Genomic DNA, 17,809 nt, shown 5'->3' with positions numbered 1-17,809 from the left:
AAAAAAAGGAAGGGAAAAAAAAGGAAGGGAAAAAAAAGGAAGGGGAAAGGAAGGGAAAAGGAAGGGAAAAGGAAGGGAAAAGGAAGGGGAAAGGAAGGGAAAAGGAAGGGAAAAGGAAGGGAAAAGGAAGGGAAAAGACACTTCCTTCTGTCACTCCCTCCTTCAATTTCTTACTGTACAAGCGCTCTAGACAGGGAGGGCCTGATGATTAAGTATGTCTGCACAAATTTATGTGCACTGTATACTGTCATGCACTACACAGAAATGTAGTTTGAAGGTCTGTATGTTACCTCCTCACAGAAAAGAAAACCAAAGACTGGGAAAAATATTTTCAAATAGGGAATGTCTTGAGCACATGCAGAAGTCCCTCTTTTGCTGTATCTTTCCCTTGTCTTTAACTCATAAAAAAAAACACGGACAGTTTTGCTAAAGGATGCAGTTGCATGACTGGGACAGTTCCAGATGCAGCTACCCCCAGAAGGAGTAGAAGTTCTCATGTGATGCTATCCATATGTTCCTGCAGCCAACCTTTGTCATAGCCCTACTCCCTTCTGGTCGCATATTCAGAAGGAACCCTACCAAAAAAAAAAAAAAAAAAAAAAAGCAGCTAGATCAGGGCCCAACCCTGCTAACTGCATGGGAAGGAAGGCAGTGCTGACCTCCTGGAGAAGGCAGGGATACAGGGTCAGGGCTGGGATCTAAATCCTTTCTGGCAGCATTATGGGTTTAAACTTGGTTTGTTCTCATTCTAACACCACACCCAAGGTTACACAGCCTAAAGACAGATTTGGCTTCTACCCTCTGTTTGTCCAGCTACTCTCGAGTACAAAGCCACCTCTCAGCTTTACTTGCCAAACAAAGCGGTATGCATTAAAGAATATAAATCTTGTTGGGAATAGTTACTGTGTGGTGTTTTATGTCTTTGTCTGCTCTTGGATATTTATGCAGCACTATCTATGTATGACTACAGTGGAAAGTAGTATAACTGTTTTATACTGTAAAGCAGAATCCTACCCTAAATCTTATAAAAATGTGGAGGATATAGAGACTTCCAATGTAAGCTTCAAGCACTAGACAGTAAGTAGAAGTAATGATCTTGCCAGAATATCAGGTAAGCAGCCATAGAGCATTATCAGCAACCTGATTTTATTGTAGACATTAAGAAAATTATTTCCCTCAAGTTTCAGTTGAAAGCATCAGCTGAGACAGAATGAGATAAAAAAAAAAAAGAGCTTATTGCTTAGTGGCACCATCCATCCATAGACTGTGGTGACTGCAATGCAAAAGAGGGGAAACAGTTGTTCACCCAGCACATGCTGCCAAAACAACAGCTCTGCCTTTTCCCATTGTATTCCTGAGCTGCAGGGGCTCCAGTGCTGCCCATACCAAGGAGGAGGCAACATCCAGGATGGCAGCTATAAACACTTCTTCCTCGTCAGGCTTTCAGGGAAAACATTATTTTTTTCTACAATATTGAAAAAGCCATAATTCTGTTCTACATTAAGGATAATATTAGAAAACTGTCTTCAATTTTATTTTGATGGGTTAGCAACAAGGCTTTGAGATATAGTCAGAAGCTGGCATGACCCAAGCTAATTATGTTCCAATCGTCATGACTTCAGACATCAGCATCATGATTTCTGAAGCCTAAAGAAAAAAACTGGAAATTCATATACTTAAAAAGAAACCACAGCATGTACAGTAAAAACTGCTCCATTAGACAACTTACCTAATGCCAGTGCCCATGCACAGAAGATAAAAAACATCTGTTTCAAGGATAAAATGCCTCAGAGTGAGTTTGTCCTGTATTCAGAGCTTCACTAGGTGAAGGCGTTCTTTTGAAAGGGAGGCTGCTATTCAGCTAGGGACTGGCTGTGACACAGCAAAGTTTGTTAGAACACAGCTAGATCAAGTGAAAAGTATTTTGGAGGCATGGTCTTTTCACATAAACTGTAAGCATTAAAGTACAGGCCTACTCTTAACTCTCCATTAAAGAAGAAAAGTTACTTTTATTTGTCCATTCACCTCCCCTCAAAATTCCCCACAGGAAGAAAAACCACAGAGAAATAGGTTATGATTCTTTCCCCCAGCTGTAGTTTTCCCAAAGAAATACTAATTTTATGAGGAAATCTGGAAAACACCTTGCCATCAAAAATCCCCTTGCTTTAAATGAGAAGCCATTTGTGTTTCTGCTCTTGACTGGGGAAAACAAACAAAGAACACGTGAGCCTCCACTGGAACAGATCAGAGTTAAATAAGGTATATTAGCTTTACTGTGAAGCAAACTGACATTGAGACAGACTTTGATGTTTGTGTTTTAGTAGAAATCAAGAGCCTGGTTTTGTTGTTTTATCAGTGCATAATTTTTCAGTGTGGAGGAGAGAGGGAAGGGGGAAGAGAGGAGAGAAAAAGCCTCCTCCTTTATCTGTTAAAAACAGTAGCTACTTTAAACAAAGCAAACTAATATAGAAAGGATTTAAACATACAGGGATTTTTAAATCCAAGCCAGCGATTTGACATAACTTAGTCACCTTTACTGCTATGACAGCTGTCATAGCCACTGATGTTTTTCTTCTATTTCTAATTTCCTCTGGAGTGTCTGAAGAATATCTTGTAAGTGTCTTTGCACCAGTGCTGTGCAATGTAAACAGGCATTCAAGCAAATACACCAAGTAATACAAATTAGATTGACTACTTTTTTTTTTTTTTTTTTTTTTGAGACTTCAAAGTTCTTCTACAAATGCTATTTTTCAGATTAAAAATCAGCCATTCCAGGGACTTCTCCTTGATGGGTCATTAATTCCAGGATTGTGTCATTTGAATGTAGGGTTGTATCTGAGAAGACAACTTATGCTGTGGTTTTTCCCTTTGCTCCTTCCCATTATAGTAGGCATCAGATGATGATTTCACATAACTTCTTCATTATGGAAAAAAGGCTGACATGGCAAGCCAACAGTGCTTTGTCTCATAAAGTTCTTTCCAGGAGAGGCGATGGGGTTGTCAAGGTCAAGAAGATTCCACACATTGGTGCTCCTGGACCAGAGGAACATCATCACATGAGATTAAAAATTATAAACTTTATTGCATAGAATTAAAATTTGTGAAAACCAGTGTGGAGGGATGCTAACTAGAAATAGTATTGAAGTGAAAAAAAAAGTCCAAGTCATCTTTCAAATAAAAATAAAAAGATCAAAAGCTTTTTCAGTGCTGATTTTCTTTTGGCTATCAGCTTTGGGTAGCTGCTGCCTTCTTTTTTCCAATGCAAATGTTATCAGTTACAGAATTAAATTTCATATTACTATAAAATGACAGGAGCTGTCTAACTTGTGGCCTGTCCGGCTTTTGTATGGTCATGAGAAAACTACACTCAACCATTTATGCCAGCTCTTGAGTGCCAGACTGAACTGAGACAATCTCAAGACAGTGAACTGAAGAGGCCTGGCTCAGTATCAGCATGCCATAAACACTTATGAAGTTGCAAATTTTAAATAGCCACCCAGTTCACCACATTTCTCTCAAAATAAACCTCTCTGTAACAAAGCCAAAGTAAATGATGTTGCCAGTTCTAGGTAAAGGGAAACACAATGCAGCTAGCCAAAAGAAAAACAACCTTATAGAATATACCAGACCATTGTTTTCATAAGCAAGAATTTGACACAGCAGAAAGCTAGCTATCTGACATCTAAAACCTCAGAGATTTTAACCTTAGAGGCAAGAAGGAGCGAGTCCAGGTTTACCTTAACCTGAACGTTCCGCTGCCGTGAGGCAGCTGATGACTCACCATGGTTTAGCAACAGTGCTTTGATACTGGCTCAGGATACAGAGGAACACAGAGATTCCCACTACTCCCCTTCCCTCTCCTGAGCTACGAATCCTGTTTCTCTCTCTGGGCGGAGCTGGAACAACTGGATCTTTTCCTTTGCCTAATGTAACTAAGAGCCTTTTTTTTTCCAGCTAGTCATGCAGTAGGGATCCATCTACCCAAACACGGAGCCAAAAGCATTCATTCAGGAGTCTACCTAATCATGAAAGCATGAACATTTTTCCACCCTCAGCTGCAATAACAAGTGGAGGAGGTTTTATACATTCTACCTCCCTCTTTTGTATTCACAGCAGTAGCCAAAGCCCAAGGCTGACTTCAGTCATCCCAGCACGTGATAAGGATAACAACTGAACTTCAATGGGACTGAGATAATCATAGATTTGGCAAGATAGAAATCAGTCCATTATACTACAAATGAAAGAATAGTCTTCACAAGATTTATTGGTTTGCTGTTGACTAAATCAATAGTGAAATTCCCACACAAAATGCACCTTAATCCCAATAAACCAATCTGCTACAAATCAAAAGTATTTGCAAAGGCAGGCTATTGCCACAAAATACTGGCCTATCCCCCAATTCTTTATTCTTTCCCACTCTTTCCACAGGTGGAAAAGAAGTTGTTATGAATAACTGACTCATTTTCACAGATCATCAAAACCTCAAAATACAAGCTCATGACAACCACGCAAGTCATAACTTCCCGACATCAGCAGATCTTACACTATGCAATGCTACAGAATAAAGCTGCACAAGGCAGTTAAAATATCCACTTCAAACTAAATAGGTCACAGATAGATACAGCTATGCCAAACTGGTGGTTTAAGCTTCCACACAAAGACTCCTATTGTCTACAATCACCCACTTGGGAATGGAAAAAAACAAAAAAAAAAACAAGTTGGGAACACAAGGAAGAATCAGGGGACTTTTTATTAGTATTTTCCTTTTCAAAAGTTTTTTCTTTTCCCCATGTTTTAGCATTGATCAAAATAACCAGTCAAAGGAATTTCATCCAAAAATAATTAAGACTAAGTCATTCATTTGAAACAACTCTGATGTGTCCAAAACATGGGAAGGTGTGGAGAGGAAGAACAATAGAACTGTCAAAGTGCCAAAACTGTATGCAGGCAGAGGCTACTTTAAATTATTTCTCCAAAGCAATAAGAGCACACCACACAGAGCTGAACAGGACTTCAACACTGGAGATGCTCTTAGTTTTCAGCATTTAATCATTTCTGTAAGATTCCCTAATCTTGAATTTTGAGATCTGACACAGCAATAGGGAAAGCTTTTCACCAAAAGAAAGAATGAAAATTTAGTATTGCATCAGTCTGCTATGCCAAGCATATCAGAAGAACACAACAATGCATTAACTGAGCAACCAGTGCTGTCTGTGCTAAAAACAAAATCTGTTCAAGAAATCTGCAACACATTAGCACAGAAGTTCAAAGTTGTTTGATGAGCATATTTGCCTTTCTAACAGTTTGTAGAACTGTCTGCATTCTGCACTTCATCAGATGAATCTATGTGCAGAAGCTCTTGAAACAGTCTGAACACAGCATTTTTTTTATGCTGCCATAACAAGCTGCACTTTCAAGAATCCTGTTCTGGAGCCCGTACATCTCCCAGTTATAGCTCTGATTAGAAACTTAACATCATCTCAAAACTATTTTGTTAGAATTTTATTAAAAGTCTTGGCAGTATGAAGAATTGCTGCTTCTACCAACTCAGTTCCCAATATTCCTGACTAATGTAGAGCTAGGGCCCAAAGATGGAAAGTAAAATAAAATTATGAAGAAGACTGTTTCCTTTTGGAAAACAAGTACATAGGAAACTCATTTGGTTTACATTAATTTGCTACATATTGCTCACACATGTACAGTCTGATTAATTCCAACTGTTACATGGGTCTCTGAAGAACTTTTTTGTTTGTCAGAATGAAAATTCAGAGTGTGCCCACTCTCTAAAATCCTATGACAAATAATCACAGAATGGTGTCTGTAGAAAGGGACACTAAGGATTCCAGTTCCAACCCCCTACCATGAGCAGGGACACCTCCCACAAGACTAGCTTGCCCGAAGCCCCACCCAAGACCGTGGGAGGGCAAAGAGGTGCATCTTTAAAACAAGTGGTTTTGGACCTCTCAAAACTGATCAGTAATAGAAAAAAGGAATGCTATGTTAAATGCGTTCCTTTTGCAGCAGACCCACAAGAAATATGCTTTTTCCTGGGAAGAGCTGCTAAGTAAAAAGACAAATAAAACCAACTGCTCTGTAAATGCTGTCAAACTTTCAAAGAAAGGAACAACCTCTCCAGTCAGTTCTGTAGAAACATAGCACTAGGGCTCACAGATCCTGCAAAATTAATTAAATTAATCATACTAAGAGCCCCTCCGCTAAATAGAGATTAAATAATTAAAAAAAAAAAAAAAGAACAAACTCACCAACCAAATAACAAATATGTGTATATATATACTTCTACAGGCAAGATATAAGAGCAGTTTTCCCATTTTCAGTTAACGATAAATGAAGACAAACATTTACTCACTAAGCCCTATAAGTTTGGGATTTTCAGTAATTTGACTGTGAAATGTATAACATCTAGCAAAGAAAAGTATTTAATAGTATTGTTTGTTAGCCATCACTGTGGCAACATCGAATAATATGCTATCTTAATGTAAGTTTCTACCAGCTGCTCATCCTGAAGAAATACACCCTCCCACACATTGAAAGTCTGAAAGTTGACTGAGACAGAGGGAAAAAAAAATCCCAATTATTTTACATAACAATTCAATTGAATTTGTGGCGAAGCTGTGGCAAATGCAGTACGAAGTCAAGATACAGAAGAACACAATGACAAGGAACTTCAGTTTTGTGATAGTGGCACATTTAGCTACTGAATCAGCAAGATAAACAGGAATAAGGCAAAAAGTTGCAGTTCTTATTCAACACTTTTTAGCAAGGTCTATTTCTAGCACCAGGATAGCCTGCTAGAGACACAGGCACTGCTTCATATTTCAATTTTGCAGCAGATGAACAAAATTGCACACATGTGGAAGCTTGCCTGAGTGGATGGTTTCTTCTTAATTTTACTTCCAAGTGTAAAAAAACCTGCCTGAAAGGTTTGTCCAATGATACTTGAAAGCCTTCCTAAATGGAAAAAAAAAAAAAAGGTATTCTAACATCCTGGCTGTATACACAAAAACACGTGCAGCACAGCCATATGTACCTCAAATTTGGGGGCATGTTCTGCCTCACATTTGTTATGCAATTTTCACATAGTCATAACGACATTAAATCAAAGCCAACTGATGTCAGTGCTAAAACTCTCAGAAGCCCCACAGCGAAGCATCTTTACATTTGGGAAGTGTTAATGTGCGATATAAACATTTTGCCTTCCAAAGCCACCATGTATACCAAAATGTCAAAAGCAATTAGTGTAATGTGCACACAGACACGCATGCATACAGGCACACATGTAGAACATTCTCCCACCACACAGGGAATCCTAGGGTACCTAGGGAATGGGAGATCCTCCTTCGCCTTCATGACTCTATCACTGTTTTAAATAAGAAAATATCCCGTATAGGAACAGTGAAGGAAGAACTTTTTCTGGCTAGCAGCTTAAAAATTGTAATATGTATTTTAACAAGGAATTTTATGTTACATGTTAGGGTGAAGACATTAATATATTTATGAGTATATATATTAATATATGTATATTCACTCATTGTCAGCATGAGAGAGAGGAGAGAGTCCATTCCACAAATGGACTCTTCTTGTGAGGCACCCAACTATCTCCCCTAAAAGGGGTGGATTTATCGTGCACAGGAAGGAAGAAAACATGCAAGTCCATAGGAGTAAGGACTTGATTAAGCATCAGCTCAATTACTTACTGCCCTCCTCCAGAGAAGTTGAGATGAGGGTGAGTGACCAGCATGGCTAGCAGAAAGTAAGCACTTCAAGAACTCCTTCAGAGATCAATATCAAAGAGGCAGTACCTTCTTCTTACAGCTACATATCATGGGATAAATGCGACAGCTGTAAGTGACCTAACTGTTGTGCTAATAACAGTATTTAAGCCAAAAGCAACTGACAGGAAATAAAACCCATTTCTACTTAGGCACTGAGCTCAGTCTGGTCTTTATATGGATGTAGAAGAGAAAAGGAATCACAGCTTGAGGAAAACAAATAAAAATAAGGTACAAATTTACAAGGAAAAGAAAATAAGGAGAAAACAAAACAAAACAGACAAACACATCCCTTGCTTTACCTTTATCATACCCTACTTGTGATACAACCAGAAGGTCAGTGGGCATAGAAAACCTCACTCAGAACAAGACTCGCTCATTCCCATGCTGCACTCGTAGCTCAGGGACATGGCCTCCTCTCTCACAGGCTGCGCATGTGATGCAGTGACTCGGCCTGGCCCAGGCCTGCTGACTGTGCCATCTGGCACAGGGGCCAGGAGGCAGGAGCAGGGCCATGCCTTCCAGCAGGCAGTTCTGATCATGCCAGTCCTCGTGCAGACCTTGGCAGCCACAGACAGGTGGACAGAGATGCAGAGAAAGCCACATTATTTTCAAAGGGCAAGTTTCTCACTAGCTGTAAGCAGTTAGAGAAGAACTTTGAAGAAACTCAGCTAATGAATTATACAGAAGGCGTGCTACTTTCCTTATTAACAAAACAGCTGAATAATCTTGAAAATAGATCTGCTTTGTGTTCCAGGGCTAAGCAATGCCTCTATAATTACAAACCACAACATACAAATGTTGAAGGAGTGATGGATCAGCTTGAATTCTTGCAGAGATTGCATTTAGCTACCTCTAAAAAAAACAACAACAACAAAAAAAAAAAACCAAACACCCTTCCCATTAGCACCACACATCAGTGGTCACATCATCAGCTGCATCTTTCCTGTGAGGAGCATCATAAGCCTCCTCCGATTCCCAGTGCTACATGATGAGGTAGGGACAAGCAGGAGTGGGGGAATGCACTGTGCTGGCATGAGATTTGGTCATTCTAATGTAGGGAATCAACCATTGTGTTACACACAAAGAAAAAGACAATTTATTTTGTTTCAGAGCATTGATTATTTTATTGCACTGAAATACAATTGCCCTTTTCACCCAGAGAATAATTGACAAATGCATTATTTCCCACTTCACTGCCACAAAGCTGGAATGAGTTAAAACATGCCTGACAGAAATCCTCTTAAGCCACTATGACCTACTAGTTTTACTGCTAAAACTCAAATGATTAACATGCCCATTACTTGAACGGTAGAATATAAGCAAAATGCTGTTTGTTTGCTCAGTAGCATACATATTATGCACAGACATCAAGCAAAGCATTGAGGCCATTGTAACTATTTATTGTGCCTAGCATATGGCATATTGATGAGTCCATAGCAGTTCTCATTTGAAGATGCACCTGGAACCAAACCAAGAGATTCATCTTTCCCTATGAGATGTTCTTCAGCTATAATACTATTGGAGAGTATTACGTAGAGACATCTAGATTATTCTTAAAAAAAAAAAAAAGTATTCTTCAGTAGCCTGAAAGAAAGATTCCTGTAGGCTGAAGCAGACAGATAGTGACTTGGGTTTTATGTGCATCACATGTGCTTGCATGTTTTGTGTGCAAGAAGTTGGTAATATAGCAGTTTTTAGAAATATCTATAATAGATCTGAGAACTCTCAATACCACCAGCATTCTGTGCTATACTTTGACAATGGGACTGCGTGAAAAGTCTCCTCAGTGTATTTGTACCTGATTTACAAAGCCTGAATAAACTTAACAGCCTTTGGACTGACAAGTCACAGCAGCAGAGGCTACCAGGCTTAAAAGCACAAGTGTTTCCTCCTCCATACCATGCGGGTCTTGCTAATGCACTCCCAGGACACACACAGGTTTCTTCACTGGCCTGAAACAGGCTGTGGAAAACAGGATTCATCACTGAATGGCACAAGCAGAAAAGCACTCGCAGTGCATTCTCACATGACCCGCCACAGCTTGTGGAAATCACTATGTGTACTAGAGCATGAAGGCTGAGTGAGATGTTTTATCTCAGCATTGCTGCTGCTCAGCTCTGATACACTTCAGATGTGGGTAAGTAATGCCTCTGACCTGAGACATCCTGAGAACTCCCATCAGGAATGTCACACGCATTACAAAGCTGCATCCGAGAAGAAAAGTAAGAAAAGGTGTTTTTCCCACAGCTTGAAGTTTATATTCCCAGTTTCAGATTAAGCTTCTGAATATTTCCCCGTACACCATCTTCTCTGCTATCAAAAAAGGATCATACCAATCCTCATATGCTATGTTCTTAATAGGCATCTAATGTCCCTCAATGTTTATCAGGAGTTAGATTGTTAAATGCTTTAAGACTGCTGGAAAGTATAGAGGAAAAACATAATAAGTCATCAGGTTAAAATAAAAGAAGAAAGTATGCTTGATCTGACTTCCAGCACATATCAAATATAACAATGTTCTCCAAGGGAGAGGAAAAACAACAACAACAAAGAGATAGAGAGGCCAAGTCTTGACTTCTTATCAGTCCGCTGCATTCAAATGAACCATCAGGAAGCACCATGTGAGCGTGAACCCCTCCTGCAGTGCCCCAGGATCTTCGCAGAGCCCCTTCCCCTGCAGCAAACTGTACATTACCTGTGGAGTCAAAGATGATGGGTTGGCAGTTCCTGTTGGAATCCCATTTACATCGCAGCACCTGGCCCCCTTCTACCACATTGTGCTGGGAGGTGTTTGCCTTTGGAGCTCCCACCAGGAGAAATATCCTGAAATAAAAAGAAGAAATAGAAGTTTCAAAACTTCAGGCACAGACACTGCTACTTTATGACATTTTAACTGTTAATAGATTTGGATGGATAAGGTCTTTGCTTTAAGTTTAAAGCTAAAACTACTTTGGGTGTCAGAGAAATTGATACTGAGTTTGGCCCTCTCCTTTCTGCAAGCAAAAACAGGCAGACCAGTTTTGACTGAAGAGACGAAAGAAGATAAAGAATGACATATTCTGACTCGCTTGGGATGATATTTACATAAGATAAACACCTCTTATGTTCTTTTCTTCCTCTTTCAAAAAAAGTTAGCATTTATGCCACAGAAGAGGAAGTGACGTATTTCTGTAATTTAACAAAGAAGTTGTCTGGCATCATTTCTAGTTAATGTTGTACGTAAAAGTAATTCATGGAAGCTGGTCAACATTCAGTGATGTATATACAGAACAGCAGAGCTTCTGCGCTCAGGAGGCATTAAGTGGTGAGTCAGCCCAGCATTAGCCAACCCTCTGCTAGAAGCAATCACCAAGTTCCCAAGTCACCGACAGCCACAGACCTGTGTGTTAATGAATCTTCACTGGAATTCATTACACGATAATCATTTTCTTATTAAGATAGGTCACTGTATAAACGTCTGCTCAAGTGAGTTCCATTCTGAGCAAGATCTGCTATGGTACTGGGCTCGTGCAAGTGGTAAAATGCAGAAGCTGCAGAGTAAGAAACAGATGGAGCACAAAGCCAGACCAAACAAGGCTATTAACTTCTTTCAGGAACTCCCACAGCTCTCAGACACACAACTCATCGGCATTTCCCTTAGGAAGTCCATTTGAAGTATAGGCAATGACACTGAGAAGCAGCAAGAATGTAGAACTAAATGCTTCCTTTTATCAGAATCTGCTCTGTTGCCTTGCTTTCATTTAAACTGTTCAAGAGAGAAGTCTTCCTGTCACAAGTAGTGTTATCTCCTATCGGATAGGGCAGCTGGTTTTGAAACGGGCATAGCCAAATAAGCTTGTTGGAGAGTGATTTTCCTAGTAGATAGGTCCAGACTTGGCAGACTTGTTCTGGTTGTGATGGTTATCCTCCAGATTTCATTTATGTCAGATCTATGTTTTTTCTTCTTAATACATAAATTCCAGGTACAAACACATAGAACCTTACCAAAGCTCAACTCATATGAGCACCAACAAACAAGGTTATTTTTCAACTCCATTTAATTTGCAGAACCTTAAAAAATTTCCTGGTGAGGACCTGGTAGAAAAGCCAGGCTTCTCACAATCCACTGGTTTTACCTAATGCCATTCACAGACTAGATTCCAAGAGAAAGTATTTGAGATGTTTCAATGGACTTAAAGTGTTCTCTCTGGGCATAACAGAAAAGTCTAAAAATAAACATCATAATGCCAAGTGAAGTACATAAATTATTATAAATACCATGTATTAAACAAGTGGTAACTTGCCTCCCTCTTCACTCCTACTTCACTAGTTTTGAGAAGCCCTCCAAACTAAATATTTGCTTTAAAGAAATAAGTCATATTCATTTGAACCTTTCTTTCATAACATAATCTTTGTGATGAGGTATATTAACATGACCACCAATGAAAGACTTTTTAATGGAACTCCACAAAGTTGTAGTTACCTCTTTTCCCAAGGCAAAAAAGAAAATGCATTTCTTTAATCATAGACAAAACTAGTAGACTTTGGTAATTTGTAATATTACTGGCAATTTATAAGACCAGTGACTGTCTACGAAGAAGCCTGCATTCCACGTGCTTTTGCAAGAGGACAGCAGAAGGAAATTTTCTATTTCCACAAGCATACATCAGCTGTGCTCCAGTGCTACCTATCCCCTAACACAGGGCACCAATTGTCCCAACATAATGATGCAGACAGCGCTGGGAATGTGTTCCCATCATCAGCAGTTAGGCTTCCATAGGTGGGCTTAAAGGAATCATCTCTTTCCAATGCTTTGCCACACGCTGATAAAGAGAATTGGGTTTTGAAATACACTCATACATGGGAACGACAGTCTACCGAACTCAGTTCTTTTGTGTATGAAAAGCCTCTCTTACTTTGTGAAGCCACACCTTCAGCCACTTGGAATTGCAGTCACATCCTGAGCCAGGTGCCAGATAGCACCCTGATAAAAGACTGCCACCAACTCAAAGAGTAGGTTTTCCATACAAGATTCCTGAACGTGCTTTACATTGTTGTCCAGCAGATCAAGAACAGCAGCTTGAGCTTCTGAGAGCTATTAACTCTGTTGTACAACTAGTCCATCCAAACAGCTTCAACTGGACTTCACTTACTTCAAGTCAGCTGCTTTTTACCTACGTCTTGTAAAGAAGAGGTGCTAAGCAGAAGTTCAGAGCAGCATGCAATGGGACTCACTCCTTCTGCCAGCTGCGCAGGACTCATTCCTCACCAAAGGCCCAGCAAAGCCATCCAGGCTCACCACGGCCTGTGCGTCCCCTCCTGCAGCTCGGGGACCTGCAGCACCACAGACCCCACTCACAGAGCATTCTGGCGTGCTTCACAGGGCACGAGTCTGATTGCGCCAAGTCTGACTGCCCAGGTACCCACGGGAGATGAACCATCCCACCCGTTACTGTAAAAGCTGCGGAGCTACTTTGTTTCACTAGGAACTTCGAGATGAAGGGCAGCAGTGGGCGAGCTGAGCACACTCAAACTAACTTCTACTCGCAGCTGAAGTCACGGGGAGAGGTTTCTCTTAAAGATACAGAGAGAGTCTTTCACTGTATCTAAGAACCGTTTGTGTTTCAAATTGCAAGCAAACAAACAAAGCCCCGAACTACGCTCACCCACCCGGGGGCCAGCAGTGACCACCAAAGGAACGTGTACAGGCAAAAGGGCGATTCCAACGAGAGCCGGGACCGCTTATCGGAAGGAACAAGCCCGCCCCACACGCTGCTGCCTGACGCTTGGCAGCCACAGATGCTGCCTTAAAATAAAGGGAGGAACACAAATAGAACATATTTTCTTTTAATAACAAGCTCCGCGGGATTAAGATAGCAGAGATGTTGCAACACACGCAAGTCCAGACAGGACGGCCGCCGGGCAAGGGAGCTGCGCGAAGATGCGCTTCAGACCCGCTCCGGGGCTTAAGGGCCGCGGGACCGCGCACTTACGAGGAGGGGTCGGGAGCGAAGAAGTCCACAGCGAAGCCGAAGTAGCTGCCCTCGGCGCCCGAGTACACGGCCGGCCGCTCAGCGTCCAGATTGAAGGCGCGGGCGGCAGCCAGCACGCAGCCCAGCAGCAGCAGCGCCCGCAGCCCGGCCATGGCCCGCGGCGCTCCCGGCCCGGCCCCGCGCGGAGAGAAGGGGCGGAGGGCGACGGAGGAGCGGGATCGGGCCGCTTCCTCTGCCCCGCGCCCAGTTCCCTTTTCTCGGCGGGACGGCAGGAAGGAGGAGCGGCATCATGTGGTGCCGGGGGCGGGCCCTGCTCCCTCCTACGCCCGCCCGGCACGGAACGGCCCCTCCGTGGCCTGCCCGGTGCAGCAGGTCGCGGCCTGCTTCGGCGGCTCTGTCCTGGAAGGGCGGCGAGGGCGAACGGCCCCGCACACGTGTGAGGTGCCCCGTGCATGTGTCGAGGGCTGGGTCGGGGTGAGGGACCTCTGGAGGACGAAGCGCGGAAAGCCACGCGCAGAGCTCCCCCAGAAAGCCGGTCGGGTGGCGGAGCGGCGGTGCTGAGGCCTTTGGGACGCGGGTGCGTGGCAGAGCCGGGCAGCGGGAGGGCCTGTCGCAGGGGTACCGCAGCCTGCCCTGCTCCGTGGCAGGAAGCCGCTCCCTTGGGCAGCAGCCCGTGCCCTCCGAAGGGCTGCGACCGCTCCCCGACAGCTCGGGGGCCACTGATGAAACGTTGGACTCTGTTTGACAAGAGATTATTTTGCTTTGTGATATCTGCAGCAGATATCTGTGCACGCTGCGCTGTAAGGACTGTGCGCGGCGTGTGGGGCTCGTGGTTCAGAGTGAGCCCAGCTAGAAGACACTAGCTGTCATCAGCAGGCAGCAATCCTCACCAAAAGATGGAGAAAATAATGGAGCAGTTAGAACACCTGTAGGCAACCTCGTACAGCCAGATGCGGTGTAACAGAGCTGCCCGTTAACCCGCTGAACAAAAGAAACACCATTTCATAGCCAGAGAGCATTCCTGAGTTTTGATGTAATCAGCTTCATTCAGTTCAGTTGAAGCGGTATATTGAAACATAGACCCAGGACCATTTAGCATGTTATTTTTTATCTTTTAATGACTTATTCCTCACAAAGGACCCAAGGACCTTTCACACGCACGCACACACACACACACAAAGAAAGAAAAAAAAAAAGGAAGTGTGCTTTGTCACCAGCTACACAGTGAATCACATTTCAGAATTAGTATCAGCTTCCTGTTTACCTTAGAGGGCAAATTTACAGCACTGTGCTATTCTTGGTGATGTCTAGCCAGGCTGCATTCACTGATACCCCACTACTGTGGCACACACGAGAAAGAAAAAACGTGAAGAATTTCAGGGGGAAGACCTGAACATTGGGGTGATAATTTCAATTTCTCACCAGGTCGAGAAAGTTGCTTTAAGTAAAAAACTTCAATTCCATTTTACCTTAATATGGTCAGATTTTATGAAAATACGTAAGCTAAATTAAGTAATCTTGAGGCCAACAGAAAACAAAACAAACAAAGAGCAAAAGACTGGGTAATGACAACTTTTGAACACTTTCAATCCTGGATGTAAAGCATGTGAGCAGTATTGTATACAGGGAAATCTTGACAAGACTGATGCTTCTTTTTAATTTAGATTTTTCCATTTTAAAAATGTTTTGTATCTTAACTGTTGCTTCCCATCTAGAAACACCTGTGGAGCCTTCGTAACCTCTGTTAAAGTGTCCATTTACTTGTGCATCCCTGCAGTACTGCAGCTTCACTGAAAAACAGTAAATAATACGTGCGTCAACAAAAAGGATATATATTTTTTAATGTGGGCCTTTCAGCAATCAACCTATAGAGAAGGAAAAAAGAAACAGTTTTAAGTTACTGAGCCTCACAGCCTCCCTGTCTGCAGTGCGGTGTGACAGTCTGACAAACAGCAGCACAAGGATGGCATGGGGTCAGTTCAGGGAAATCCACGGCACTCTCAGAAAAAAGGACCAGGTCATCCCATGTTGCAGCCACTTGTTTTTACTGCCAAGCAATAATAATAATTACTTAAGGAAGCCAACTGAAAAACTATAATTCTGCCAAAAACAGGAGAGTTCCTATGCCCAGACTCAACATTTGTTGCCGATTTTCCAAATTTTGTCACCTCTTCATAGGTAAAATCATGAACAATAATTTCTGTGATGTAGTGACTTGTCTCTCACAGCTGTTATGCCACAGACCTGATCAAAGCAAAACTTCAGATGGGTTAATAAGTTTCCAAACTCTAGCAAATACTAAAAACATAAAATAACAAAATACTTGATATGTCAGTAGTTTTGGCAAAAGGAGGACTTATTTTCTCTGTTCGATCCTATACCTTTACAGAATTACACAAACAGTGAAGGACAGCTCATTTTTAAGATATGAGGGCTGCTTACCAAATGGTAAATTTTAGCCTCCTAAAAATTGGCTGTGCAGCACTACTGCGTGTTGTTGGTGAATTGATAAGTGAAAAGCCAGGGGAGTGATTTAGCCCTGGCATACATCAGAGGTTGCTCATCCCCAGGGAAATCTTCAGACAGTTTCCTCAAGAGGACAATTTCTTCGCATGCATATCTGCCCTCTATCATTCAGACTGGGCAGGCAATGGCTTCCTGCCCTGACTCAACTCCCACCATGCTGAGTCACCGCCGGGACAGGGGCACTGTCTGGGCTACTGCAGGGTGCAGAGCCCACTGCTCCAGGCAGCCCGCAGCTCTCCTGCCCCCACTTCAGCATGGGGAGCAGAAACACGTGGCCCTTGGGTGCTCTTTCAATCAAAGCATATCTCACTATAAATTAAAGGAAGCATTTTCTGTTGCCAAAAAGACAGTGATTGAGGCTGTATCTGGCATTGAGTTATTATGTCTGACAGAATCACAAAGGAATGACAGCCTCAAACAGACTTTGCTATCAGTTTAAAGCAGGAAACACCCTTCCAGTATACCTGTAATTTTTCCTTGCTAGCTTGTTTAGCTCTCAGTATGATGAACAAATAGATTAACAGCTAGTAGAACTGCATTACACAATGTAAACAAAATTGTATGCTACTTTATTTACTCTCCCAATAACTTTTCAATGTGCAGCCTTCTAAGACATACAGCAGTGGAAAGTAGCCACTAGAAAGTAGGCAGAACAGTGACAGCAAGCTGTGACCTTGTTAGCTTTTCCTTATACAACTGACCATTAACACAGCTGAATAAGGCTTTGCAAGATGCCAGGCATATTTGGAGAACAGGCAGGCACTCGTTGCTTTTTCTTTTTAACTGTTCCTTAGTCTTCAGCCTGTAGTATGGATGGTGCATTTCAGAGTATTTTTTTAATTGCAACCATGTCTTCTTCTCTCATGACATTACAGTCATCAGCATGAAAGAGCCAAAATCCTATAATTCAGGAGAAGTTAAAAATGTGCATTCCACATTGGTCCTACTTAAAAGGCTCAGCAGAATGTCCTATACTAAGTGTGAAGCTTCAGCTTCTTAGCAGATCCAAAGTTTTGCAGCAGCACTATTAACATCTGCAGTGCAGAAAGGATCGCCACTGACTTGTTCATTGATACTGCTGATAGGCTGGCTGAAGGCTTCCTTCAACCACATGAGAGCTTCAGTACGTATTCTTCTCTTCTGCCATCCAGGCACTCAGATTCACAGAACAGTTTAACTGCTCCGAGCAGACTTTAGGAAGTAACTCAGTCTCTAATACAGCAATAGAAAGCAAGACTAGCTTGACTAAAAATGGACTTCACATATTACTTCAGTATTATTTTTGTCTAACACTCATCAATAAATGCTTATTTTCTTGAAATTCCATGAAAACTGCAAACCACAAAAGCACCCCTGGGTGAGGGGTGTGGCAAAACCACTGTAGCTGTAAGCTCAGGTTGTTGCAGTTCCACCAGAGCTTGCCAGATCAGCAAAACCTTACTCAGCGGTTATGCAGAGCTGCCCTTAGCCAGAACCTCTCAAAGTTTTCTTTGGGGATATGAGAGTGTAACTATGCCT

At 42.1% G+C, this 17,809-nt stretch overlaps 1 protein-coding gene across 2 annotated transcripts in view; it reads right to left on the bottom strand.

The window, feature by feature from the left end:
• Nucleotides 1-14,053, bottom strand: part of ITGAV (integrin subunit alpha V) — a 51,877-nt gene extending 37,824 nt beyond the window's left edge. The window contains exons 1-2 of one of the 2 annotated variants that reach the window (XM_021400350.1): nt 13,766-14,053; nt 10,489-10,616 (exon numbers count right to left, since the gene is read on the bottom strand). In XM_021400350.1, the coding sequence (XP_021256025.1) occupies nt 10,489-10,616; nt 13,766-13,917 (280 nt within the window). In that variant the 5' untranslated portion in view covers nt 13,918-14,053. The remainder of the gene's footprint in view (nt 1-10,488; nt 10,617-13,765) is intronic. The other variant, XM_021400349.1, reaches the window with a different exon arrangement.

This window comes from Numida meleagris, chromosome 5, assembly GCF_002078875.1.
Source record: "Numida meleagris isolate 19003 breed g44 Domestic line chromosome 5, NumMel1.0, whole genome shotgun sequence".
Lineage (NCBI taxonomy): Eukaryota > Metazoa > Chordata > Aves > Galliformes > Numididae > Numida > Numida meleagris.
This window is presented reverse-complemented; position numbering and strand designations above follow the sequence as displayed.